At 49.4% G+C, this 12,605-nt stretch overlaps 1 protein-coding gene across 2 annotated transcripts in view; it reads left to right on the forward strand.

Moving 5' to 3' along the window:
* The first annotated feature begins 291 nt into the window (after positions 1 to 291).
* Positions 292 to 12,605, forward strand: part of clns1a (chloride channel, nucleotide-sensitive, 1A) — a 49,640-nt gene continuing 37,326 nt past the window's right edge. The window contains exon 1 of one of the 2 annotated variants that reach the window (XM_072477372.1): positions 292 to 540. In XM_072477372.1, coding sequence (XP_072333473.1) covers positions 422 to 540 — 119 coding nt within the window. In that variant the 5' untranslated portion in view covers positions 292 to 421. The remainder of the gene's footprint in view (positions 541 to 12,605) is intronic. The other variant, XM_072477371.1, reaches the window with a different exon arrangement.

The following is a 12,605-nucleotide window of genomic DNA, read 5'->3' on the forward strand; positions in this document are numbered from 1 at the left end:
CGTTTTAATTGCGCCATTAATGTTATATTGTAATGATACCTCCCGACCGCTGGTGGCGCTACATTACTGTAATTGCGCCGATAGTTATGTGCTGTAATGATACCTCCCGGCCGCTGGTGGCGCTGAATTACTGTAATTGCGCCGATGGTCGTGTGTTGTAATGATACCTCCCGGACCCTGGTGGCGCTAAATTACTGTAATTGCACCGATAGTTATGTGCTGTAATGATACCTCCCGGCCGCTGGCAGCGCTGTGAGCAGCCGGAAGCGGGTCCTGTTGCTGGGTGACAGTATCCGGGAGGGTGGGCTTGGCCTGGGCGAGCGGGAGCCGCATGGAGAGGTGAGGCTGAGGGGGAGAGTCCGAGCACTGGGCCCCGCAGCTCCACGGTGTGCACCCGCGGGGAGGGTTTTCCGCCGGCCCCATGGTTTTCCTCAGGTGTTTCCCGCCCCCGGCCGAGGGAGTCCGGCTCCAACAGGCTGAGATCGCGGCGGTTCTGGACGGCAACGGCCTCGGCACCGGCACCTTGTACATCGCCGAGAGGTGAGAGCGGAAAGTGCGGTCAGAAATACTGGAGGAGAAAGAGCGGGTGGGGGAGGATGCTGGAGGGGGGATAATGAGGGAGGGGTGGAAGAGAGGGAGGGTGCGAGGAGATGGGAAGAGGAAGGGTGGGGAGGGGGGAAAGAGGAAGGGTGGGGAGGGGGGAAAGAGGAAGGGTGGGGAGGGGGGAAAGAGGATGGGTGGGGAGGGGGGAAAGAGGAAGGGTGGGGAGGGGGGAAAGAGGAAGGGTGGGGAGGGGGGAAAGAGGATGGGTGGGGAGGGGGGGAAGAGGAAGGGTGGGGAGGGGGGAAAGAGGAAGGGTGGGGAGGGGGGAAAGAGGAAGGGTGGGGAGGGGGGAAAGAGGAAGGGTGGGGAGGGGGGAAAGAGGAAGGGTGGGGAGGGGGGAAAGAGGAAGGGTGGGGAGGGGGGAAAGAGGATGGGTGGGGAGGGGGGAAAGAGGAAGGGTGGGGAGGGGGGAAAGAGGAAGGGTGGGGAGGGGGGAAAGAGGAAGGGTGGGGAGGGGGGAAAGAGGAAGGGTGGGGAGGGGGGAAAGAGGAAGGGTGGGGAGGGGGGAAAGAGGAAGGGTGGGGAGGGGGGAAAGAGGATGGGTGGGGAGGGGGGAAAGAGGATGGGTGGGGAGGGGGAAAGAGGAAGGTGGGGAAGAGGGGGAAAGGGAAGGGTGGGGAAGAGGGGTAAAGAGGAAGGGTGGGGAAAAGGGGAGGGTGGGAGAGGGTATGGTGAAGGAGGGGGACTTGAGAGATGGTGAAGAAGGAGAGGCGGATGGATGATGGGGCATAGAGAGGCAGGCAGTGGGGGCGTGAAGGGGAGAAGAATTTGCAGAGATGGGAAGGAGGGGTCTGTGGGAATGTGAGGGTGGGCAAGGGGGATGGACAGGGGGTGCTGGAGAGATGTGCGGGGGGGGGGTGCGGAGAGATAGTGAGATGGGGTGGAGAGTTGGTGAGGAGAGAGGAACACAGACATCTCAGAGGGTGTGATGCTGGGGGCAATTAGAGGTAGAGAGGGACAAGGCCATGGCGGGATTAAAGTCAAGATCTGTTTGTCCAGAGCTTGTTTGGCTAGTGAGCAAGGGGACATTAGGGGAATGGGACTTGTTGCGAGTTTTGGGTGACCTCCAGTTTCTGAAGGGTGACGTGCGGGATACCGGCCGGGTGTGCATTGGAATGGTCGGATCTGCAGGTAATGAAGGTTTCAGCAGCAGATGAGCTAAGATGGGGGTGAAGTCAGGTGATGTTCTGGAGGTGGAAATGGCAGTCTTAGTGATAGCATGAATGCGACGTTGGAAGCTCATCTTCAGATCAAATGTGACTGCAATGTTGCACACTGACTTGCTTAACAGCTTTAGGGAACCGGGTCCTTGGGTGACTGGAGTTTGCACTTTCTCCCTGTGTCTGCGTGGGTTTCCTCCCACAGTCCAAAGATGTGCAGGTTAGATGGATTGGCCATGCTAAATTGGCCCTTAGTGTCCAAAAGGTTAGGTGGGGATAGAGTGGAGGGTGCTCTTTCCAAAGGCTGGTGCAGACTCGATGGGCCGAATAGCCTCTTTCTGCACTGTAAATTCTATGAGGAACCGAAACAATGGTTTCAGTCTTCCCAATATTGGAGGATATTTCTGGTCATCTCTATGTGCAGCCTGATAATTTGGCAAATGTGCAGGATTTGCGAGGGGGTGGTACGGCCTAGCTGAGGGTCTTCAGTGTCCGTGTCAAATCAAATGCTGTGCCATTGGATGATGTTGCTAAGGGGCAGCATGTGCATGAGAAGTAGGAGAGGGCCAAGGATAGATCCTTGGGCACCAGAGGTAATGGTGCGGGAAGAGAAAACATTGCAAGTGATTCTCTATCTATCGTAAGAATTGAACTGGGTGAGAGCAATCCCGTCCAGCTGGATGGCACTGGAGAGGCATTGGAGGAGGCTGGTGTGGTCATCCATGTCAATGGCTACAGAAGGCGAGGAGGGAAGGTTTTACCTTTGTCACAGTCGCATTTGTGACTTTAATCAGAGCTGTTTTGGGACTGGGACAGGGCAGAAACCTGATTGGAGAAATTCAAACATGGAGTTCCGGGAAAGATGAGAAAGGGGGCTGAAATGGGGGGGGGGGGGGGCAACATTGAGGGAAAGGGGCTCAGAGGGGGAGGTGGTGGGGAGAATGGGTGATCCAAAGAGAATGGGGCTAGGAGAGGGTTCAAAGTGGAGAGGGTTGGTTGCTGGATGCAGAGAGAAGAGGGGCCTTGGACAGAATTTAATTTAATATTTGCTTCCAAATGGGACTGGTCTAGCACAGTGGGCTAAACAGCTGACTTGTAATGCCGAACAATGCCAGCAGCGCGGGTTCAATCCCGTACCAGCCTCCCCGAACAGGCACCGGAATGTGGTGACTAGGGGCTTTTCACAGTAACTTCATTGAAGCCTACTTGGGACAATAAGCGATTATTATTAAAATATAGAACGGTTATGTTTTATGTAAGCATTACTCTCGGGATGTGAAAATGTATTCCTCGTCTTGGGGGCGGTGATGGCCCTCTTGCAAGACCATTTCAGAGACTTAAGTGTTAGCCATGTCGGTTTATGTTTGGAGTCACATATAGACCAGATCAGAGAGGGCAAGGATGGTGGGGTTCCTTCCCAAAGAGCCATTAGTGAACCAGTTGGGACTCCAGCAATAATCAGAGCTTCACGGCTACTTTTACTGATATCAGCGATTTGATTCCAGCTTTTAAAGCTGAATTTAGATTCTCAAACTGCGATGGTGGGATTTGAGTTCATGACGTCTGGATTATCAGTCCAGCAACATCTCACTGCATCCACTTCTTTTATTTTAAAGAATGGAACAAATTAACTTCAATGCATTTCATGACCCCCCACCCCCGCCATCACCCCACCGTAAGCATCTTACTTTATCAACATTGTAAATTAAAAACCTACGCTCTCGTCCCGCCAAAACTATCTTGTTGGATTTTCAGCAAAACGGTGTCGATTATTTTAAATTGCTGTGTCGACATTTATAATGGGAATTGCCTATGTCGACCTGTCACCTTTCTGACAGCCCTGACACGGCTTCAGTTTTGAGTATCTCAACCCCCGGCCTGTACCATGGAGAAACTCTGATGCTCCGACCAACTCTAAAACCTAGGAGGAGGCCGTTCAGCCCCTCTGGCCCGTTCTGGAATTCAGTTGAAACAGGGCTGATCTGAATTTTAACTTTGAAATTCCCTATTGAGCCCAGCCTTTGTCCCTTTTGTAGTTTTGGGGGGAGAGTTCCAAAATTCTATTCCCCTCTGTGTTCCTTGTTCTGGGCACCCCCGCCAGGGGAAATTGTATCCATCATCATAAGCAGCTCCCTTAGGTTACTCCTCATTTCTATATTTGCTGAGAAATCTGGGCAGATTTATGTCTGTGGACTCTGTTTCAATTATCTCCTCTTGCCAAGCACCACTTCACCTGAAGACAGCACTTGGTATTCAGACCCTGTGCACATCTGATATATTATTTATATATTTTCATCCTCTGCTACTCCCCTCGATGGATCAGGCACTTGACTCTGCACAGTTAATGTAGGGACAGCAGCCTGCTGCTTGATCATCACCTAAATGGGAGTTTCTATCGAAGTCACTTCTGAAGGCAGTGCTGTGTTCTGATGTGCCAGTTGCCTGTGTCCCAGCTCCCAGCATTCGCATCACATGCAGAACAGTTTCTAGCAGCTTCTTTCCAGGCGCAGACAATTGATGGGCCCATTCTCACATTGAGACTGGGGAGTGGGCGGTGCCTTGCTCTCGGATTCCGTGCTGACCGTACAGTTTGTTAACAATACTTCTTGTGTGAAAGTGTAAATGGATTATTGTTGGGCCTGAAGACTGGATTTGCAATTTCGCTATTCATAGGCTCATGCAGCTCACAGCTGATGTAACTCTGGTAAAGATCCTCCTTAGAATGCTGGTGGTGTTCAAGGATGCAGTGCAATCTGCACGAGTTTCCTAACGTCTGCCCTTTCTCTCTCTCTCTCTCTCTCTCTCTCTCTCTCTCTCTCTCTCTCTTCCCCCCCCCCCCCCCCCCCCCCCCCCACACACACTTAGGTGCTTGACTGTGTAGATCCAGGCAGTGTGAATTAACAGGCGATTTAACCAAATCTGAACCGTAAAAATACATTTCTGCACATGCCATTCAGGCTGGGCCCTTTTGGATAGTGGTAGCAGGGATCCCAGTATATTTTCTTTAACTTCCTCTTCAATCGTTGGAGGGGGGGTGGGGGGTGCACAGAATCAAATTGTACTGTTTCACAGCACCATCCTGGCTACGATTGGCTGATTCAGCAGACAGCAGAATTGAATTTGGGATGGATCAACATAGGGACTTTAGCATTGTGGAAATGTCACTGGGTCAGTGGTCCAGAGACACGAGTTTAAAAATCCAGCCATGGCAGCTAGTGATTTTAAATTGAATTAATTAATATCTCGTATCAGTCAGTAATGGCGATCATGGAAGTGCTGTATTGTCGTGAAAATCCATCTGATTCACTACTTTCCTTTAGGGGCGGAAATCTGGTGTCCTCGCCTGACCCAGCCTTTACGCGACTCCAGTAAAGTGATTGACTCTTAACTGTCCCTCTGAAGTGGCAAACCTCTCCGTTGTATTCTGAGGGCAACTAGGGATGGGCAATAAATGATGACCTGGCCATCAACGCCCACTTCCCATAAATTACATTTTTAAGAAATGGATCTGGAGCCTTGCAGCGCTGAAGAAAGTTTTACCTAACCTGATGCTAGAGTTGGCGGGACTGCCCTATGAGGAGAGATTGGTTCAACTGGGCCTGTATTCACTGGAGTTTAGAAGGATGAGAGGAGTTCTGATTGAAATGCATAAAATTCTAACCGGGCTGGACAGACGAGATGCAGGGAAGATGTTTTTCCTGGTTGGGGAATCCAGCATTGGGAGTCTCAGGAAACGGGGTCGACCATTTAGGAATGAATTGAGGAAACATCTCTTCACTCAAAGGATGGTGAACCTGTGGAATTCTCTTACCACAGAAGGCTGTGAAGGCCAAGTCACTGAGAGTATTCAAGAAAGATGTATATTTCTTAGATTTTACTGGCACTAAAGGGCATGGAGAGAAAGTGGGAATATGACATAAATATTGAGGTTTAAGGCACGATCATATTGAATGGGGGAGCAGGTTCAAAGGGCCGAATGGCCTACTCCTCTTCATAGTTTCTATGTTATTCAGTCCCCACCTGTGCCGGAATTTGGAGGAGCTTATTACTCGATGGTTTGTGAAGTTGGTACCCATTTCCCCCTACTTTAGAGCAATACATATGACACCATCATTCCCTTTTTCTGTAAACCCAACAGTTCTTTAATCTTTCAGCTGGTGCCTAGTCACTGGCCATGCTCCTCTCGAGTTATTTCATTCAAATTCGGGCGAAGTTTTCTCCGAATCATTTGGAGATCTTTTTTTTCTCTCTCAATACCCAGAAGCTGCTCCATAGGGGACATCTTATCTTCCACCCCAGCCTGGGAATAATTTGCATCTTTTATGCTGCACACTGACACGAGAATGACGGCGGCTGCTATTAAAAAGTTTGTCTTGGCGTATTTTTTTAGTTGGTCGAGGTTAGAGATGTTCTTGTTGAGGAACAAAAGACAATTTATTAAAGGCAGTCAGTGGCAATAGCCAGTTCAGGTGGCAATAGCCAGTTCAGGTTATGTGTAAACATATTTATTCTGTTCTTTACATTTCAGAATCAGTTCAGTTATTGTGCCAATTCCCATTGTGCTAAATATCTCCAGTTTAGTATTGAATTGCAGGGAGTTATACACAAGCAGTGAATGTGCATTTTGTAAATCTGCCAGTTTGGCTGTCAAGCTGACTTAATGTCAGCGTGAAGTCTGTGAAGGACGGCAATGCGGAAAATGTATTGGTCGTTACAAGCTGGCTACGGTTTCAGTGTGCCCAAAGGTCGCCGCAAAATGACAGCTGTGGCACTAAATGCCTTGAGGTGAGCAGTCTGCCCCTGCATCTAGGTGGCAACCAGATTCAACCATGAATTATAAAGTGTGTGTGAGGAATGCCTCTGCAAATTTTAAACTCCAGACTAGTGTCTCCTGCATCACTGCTTGTCGCAACAGACACCCGCTAGCTTCTCTCAGTCAGCCTTCAATTCATTAAAACAGCTGCTTTTGTCCTCTGGGTGTGTGTCCATTAGGAATTTGAGATTATACTGAACATACACAGACACAAGCAGCAACTGGAACAGGGAACATAAACAATAATATGAATCATACTGCATAGATAGGTCTTTCAAGGTGCTTGGAGAAAACAAATTACAATTTGGGAACATTAGCTTTAGAAGAAAACACACTGCATTTATGTAGCATATTTCACAACCTCAGGACATCCTAAATATTATACAGCTAATGAACTAATCTTGAAGTGTGGTTGCTGTCTTGAGGCATGGTTGGTGAGGTGTGTAGGAAATGCAACAGCCAAGATGTGCACATCAAGCACCCTGAAGCAATGATTTGAAAATGTCCCAGACAATATGAGTTAATGATGTTGGCTGAGGGATACATTGGCTGGATACTGGGGTAAGCTCCCATGATCATCTTCAAAAACAATTAGCCTGATGGGTCAGGTGAAGCCTCTTAATTCGAAAGGTGGCGCCTCAGGCAGTGCATCGCTCTCTCAGTACTCCACTGAAGTGTCAATCTAGATTCTTGTGCTCGGGCCTCTAGATGTGTCTGAATCTATAACCTTTTGACTCGAGCCCAAGTGATACACACCGAGCAATGGCTGATGAATTATCAAAGTTGTGCTATGGGCCAGGGTTCAGAGAACACCAAAGTATATCATGAAGTTCACCTGACCCACAGCTGTTTATAGATTTGGATTGGATTTGTTTATTGTCACGTGTACCGAGGTACAGTGAAAAGTATTTTTCTGCGAGCAGCTCAACAGATCATTAAGTACATGAGAAGAAAAGGGAATAAAAGAAAATACATAATAGGGCAACACAAGGTTTACAATGTAACTACATAAGCACTGGCATCGGATGAAGCATACAGGGTGTAGTGCTAATGAAATCAGTCCATAAGAGGGTAATTTAGGAGTCTGGTGACCGTGGGGAAGAAGCTGTTTTTGAGTCTGTTCGTGCGTGTTCTCAGACTTCTGTATTTCCTGCCCGATGGAAGAAGTTGGAAGAGTGAGTACGCCGGGTGGGAGGGGTCTTTGATTATGCTGCCCGCTTTCCCCAGGCAGCGGGAGGTGTAGATGGAGTCAATGGATGGGAGGCGGGTTTGTGTGATGGACTGGGCGGTGTTCACGACTCTGAAGTTTCTTGCGGTCCTGGGCCGAGCAGTTGCCATACCAGGCTGTGATGCAGCCCGATAGGATGCTTTCTATGGTGCATCTGTAAAAGTTGGTAAGGGTCAATGTGGACATGCCGAATTTCCTTAGTTTCCTGAGGAAGTATAGGCGCTGTTGTGCTTTCTTGGTGGTAGCGTCGACGTGGGTGGACCAGGACAGATTTTTGGAGATGTGCACCCCTAGGAATTTGAAACTGCTAACCATCTCCACCTCGGCCCCGTTGATGCTGACAGAGGTGTGTACAGTACTTTGCTTCCTGAAGTCAATTACCAGCTCTTTAGTTTTGCTGGCATTGAGGGAGAGATTGTTGTCGCTACACCACTTCACTAGGTTCTCTATCTCCCTCCTGTATTCGGACTCATCGTTATTCGAGATCCGGCCCACTATGGTTGTATCGTCAGCAAACTTGTAGATGGAGTTGGAACCAAGTTTTGCCACGCAGTCATGTGTGTGCAGGGAGTAGAGTAGGAGGCTAAGTACGCAGCCTTGCGGGGCGCCGGTGTTGAGGACTATTGTGGAGGAGGTGTTGTTGTTCATTCTCACTGATTGTGGTCTGTTGGTCAGAAAATCGAGGATCCAGTTGCAGAGTGGGGAGCCAAGTCCTAGGTTTTGGAGCTTTGATATGAGCTTGGCTGGGATTATGGTGTTTAAGGCGGAGCTGTAGTCAATAAATAGGAGTCTAATGTAGGAGTCCTTGTTTTCGAGATGCTCTAGGGATGAGTGTAGGGCCAGGGAAATGGTGTCTGGTGTGGACCGGTTGCAGCGGTATGCGAATTGCAGTGGATCAAGGCGTTCTGGGAGTATGGAGGTGATGCGCTTCATGATCAACCTCTCGAAGCACTTCATTACGACTGAAGTCAGGGCCACTGGTCGGTAGTCATTGAGGCACGTTGCCTGGTTCTTCTTTGGTACCGGTATGATGTTGGTCTTCTTGAAGCAGGTGGGGACCTCGGAGTGGAGTAGGGACAGGTTAAAGATGTCCGTGAATACCTCTGCCAGCTGGTCCACGCAGGCTCTGAGTGCACGACCAGGGATCCCGCCGCCTTCCGAGGGTTCACTTTCAGGAAAGCCAATCTGACTTCGGAAGCTGTGATGGTGGGTATGGATGAATTATGGGCTGCTGGGGCACTCGTCAGCGGATTGTTGGTTACCTGCTCGAACCGAGCATAGAATGTATTGAATTCATCAGGGAGGGGTGCGCTGCTGCCAGAGATACTGTTCGGCTCCGCTTTGTAGCCCGTTATGTTGTTTAGTCCTTGCCACAACCGCCGAGAGTCTGTCTGTGACTCTAGCTTGGTTTGATATTCTCTCTTGGCATCCCGGATGGCTTTGCGGAGGTCGTACCTGGATTTCTTGTATAGGTCATGGTCATCTGCCTTGAACGCCTCAGATCTGTCCTTCAGTAGGGAGTCAATCTTGCGATTGAGCCATGGTTTACGTCCGGTTGGGGAACGCACATACTGCTTTCTTTGGCACGCAGTCGTCCACACATTTGCTGATGAAGTCTGTGACGGTGGTGGCATACTCATTTAAGTTGGTCGCTGAGTTCTTAAATATGGATCAGTCCACTGTCTCTAAGCAGTCACTTAAGAGCTCTTCTGTCTCCTCGGACCAGCACTGCACAACCTTCTTAGCTGGATTCTCCCGCTTGAGTTTCTGCTTGTATGTCGGGAGAAGGAGCACCGACTTATCTGATTTCCCAAAGTGCGGTCGGGGGATGGAACGGTAGGCGCCCTCGATTTTTGAGTAGCAGTGGTCAAGAGTGTTGTCGCCCCTGGTGGGACAGGAGATGTGCTGGTGGAACTTGGGCAGTATACTCTTGAGGTTGGCCTTGTTGTAGTCTCCGGCCACGATGAACAAGGTGTTCTGTTTTGTAGTTGTTTATTACTGTGTATAGTTCGTCCAGCGCCTTCCTCACTACTGCCTGGGGTGGGATGTAGACCGCTGTGATAATGAAGTGAACTCGCGTGGAAGATAGTATGGGCGGCACTTCACGGTCAGGTATTCCAGGTCTGGGGAGCAGTAGGTCGCCAGAGTTGCCACATCCAAGCACCAGGAGGAGTTGATGAGGAGGCAAACCCCTCCACCCTTCGCTTTGCCTGATGATGCCGTGCGGTCAGCCCGGTGAATTGAGAAGCCTTCAGGTTGTATGGCACAGTCCGGTGAGGCAGGGGTGAGCCATGTCTCTGTGAAACAGAGCACACAGCAGTCTCTTACTTCCCTCTGAGAGGTAAGTCTGGCGTTAAGTTCATCCAGCTTGTTTTCAATCGCTTGGACGTTTGCCAGGAGTATGCTGGGGAGAGGGGTCTTGAAACCGCGTTGCTTCAGTCTAACCTGCAGACCACCGCGTTTTCCTCGGTCGGTGGCTGCTGCTGGATGATCCTGGGATCCGATGGCAGATGTCAGCTCTTGAGGAAGTTTGAGTCTGGCGGGGTCCAGGGTGCTGGTGGGGATCAGGGCGCTGTTTGCGTATCTGGGGTCGCGTCTGGCAGTGTCCCGGGCACTGGTTGAGGTAGAGGGATTGCGAGGGGGGCATGTTTGCGATCTGGATGGGTCCCGGCGTTCTGCGGACGTGGGAATACCTTGCAGTGTGTTTGGGTCCTCGCGTGGGGTCTCCGCCGTTTCGGGGGTCCTGGGTCGTGGGCTGGGGCAACCTGAGGCAGGTTGGGCTGGGTCCCGTGGTCTGTTCCCTCCCTGGGTGCTCCTGGGGTTGGATCTTGAAGTAGGCCCGGTCGAGCCTCCACGTGGATTTTTCTTTTTCCATCACCAGGTACGTCAGGTCGCTGGGCGGGCCTCTGGGGGTCGCGTTGGGCCGGGTCTTGCCGTTGGGGATCGGGTCGGGAGCTCCGGGGACTGGGCAAGGCGATCCGGGGGCTGGCGTCGGTAGTTAGGCCGGGTTTGGAGCTCTGAGGTCCGGGTCGGCTCCAAACCGAGGTCGGGGCGTCACTTCCGGTTTGGGCCCGATCTTCTTCCAGGTCGCGGAGGTCGGGTCGGGTCAAAAGGTCTCCAAGGGCCTCGGAGGATGTTCAAGCCTGCAAGAGATGATAAAAGAGAGAGGTTAGTAATAATGTTAGTTTTAGAATTAATTTTTTAAAGATTAGAACGAGTATAAGTTAAGTAAAAAGTGGATCTGTTTGGGAGAGCTCGCAGAGAGTCACCTCGCTCCGGCGCCATCTTGGATTTTGGTTATGAGGAGCATAAGGGCCCACTTTTCAGGTGTTATTCAACAGAGGCCTTAAGCACTTTTAATCAAAAACAAAGTTGATTCCACAAATTCAGTTAACATTTCTATAAACACACAAAGTAAGCATTTTTATCAACTACAAACATAAATACCCCACACAGCTACAGTTCTCTCTCTCTCATATAAAACCCTTAATAACTTCCCTTTCAACTGTTTCAATTTGATAACAACATCCAATGCCAGAAAAGCCATTTTACCAAAACAGTAGGTTTGAATTCTTTCCATAAAACAGTTATCACTTTTAAATTATTAAGTGATCTGGACACCTTTTAACACGCAGAGAGCGAGCGAGAGAAGAGCAGTCTTCTTTGTCTGAATCCAGCTTCCAACTGTGTAAATCAACAGTAAAACTCAGAGGCACAGCCAGCTCCCAGCTCAAAATGAAAGTAAAACCCAGAGCCATGGCCCAGCTCAATCCACACAATGACATCACTGATGCCATTTGAGAAGACACTACATTTCTTAAAGGGACACTCCCATGACAGTTGCAAAAAAGATAAGAGAAGGTCACAGAGTACATTCACCCAGAAAGCTCCTTGGCTCATTGTAATGCCCAGTTGTTTCCTGGATATTGTTTCCACTGTTCATCCCTGGGGAACACATTCCATGTGTTGGTCATTCATCATGTGAACATTTTACTCGATTAAACTATCTTACTACCATAGCTTAGTAAAATTATTTGCCATCTAGAGTTGTATTATGTCACCTCCTTGTGACCTGAAAAGTCCAAGTTTTGCCATCTTTATTCCTAGCTCTATGGCTTTCCTTTCTGAGAGGGGTTTGAAAGTCGTGTTTCTTGACTAGAAGTGGGTCTGGTGGGCAGTGTGTGTACTTTATATTCAACTTCTTTTTGACCAGTGTCAGTGTTTTCAGTTATATATTCATTTTACTTTGCGAGTGACGTTACAAGGTGTGTCTTTATTCAACCAATTTATATCTTTTAGCCAACCAGCCAGCAATTGGCAGGAACCTGGACTGATTTATCTTTTCTCTTCTTTCTTTGTCCCAATTGCAGCACTGACTGACACCCCATCTACCAACCAGGGGTCTGTGTAGCGTATAATTTAGCCCCTCCCCCACCCCGAACAATCAAGGCTGATCGGCCAGTACAGTTTCAACAAAGTCCCTCGCAAGGGAAAGTGGTGGGCCAATCTGGTGATGAGCGCCTGCTTCCTGGCCCCAGTTTTCTGTTGGTGATTCTGGGCAGAATAATGTTTCCACATCTGAATACGAGTAAAAATGTTGTTGACATTGACAGCAATCACAGGATGGTGCGCAAAAGCCATTCGGCCCATCACCTCTGCACCCGCTCTTCCGAGGACCAATCTAGTCCCAGTTCTTGCTCCACAGCATTGTGATTTTTGCTCCTTTGGGTTTTTATCCAATTCCTTTCAAAAGCTACTATTGAACCTGTGTCCTCAACTCTATTCGGCATGTATTCCAAAT

Source organism: Scyliorhinus torazame, chromosome 15, assembly GCF_047496885.1.
Source record: "Scyliorhinus torazame isolate Kashiwa2021f chromosome 15, sScyTor2.1, whole genome shotgun sequence".
NCBI lineage: Eukaryota > Metazoa > Chordata > Chondrichthyes > Carcharhiniformes > Scyliorhinidae > Scyliorhinus > Scyliorhinus torazame.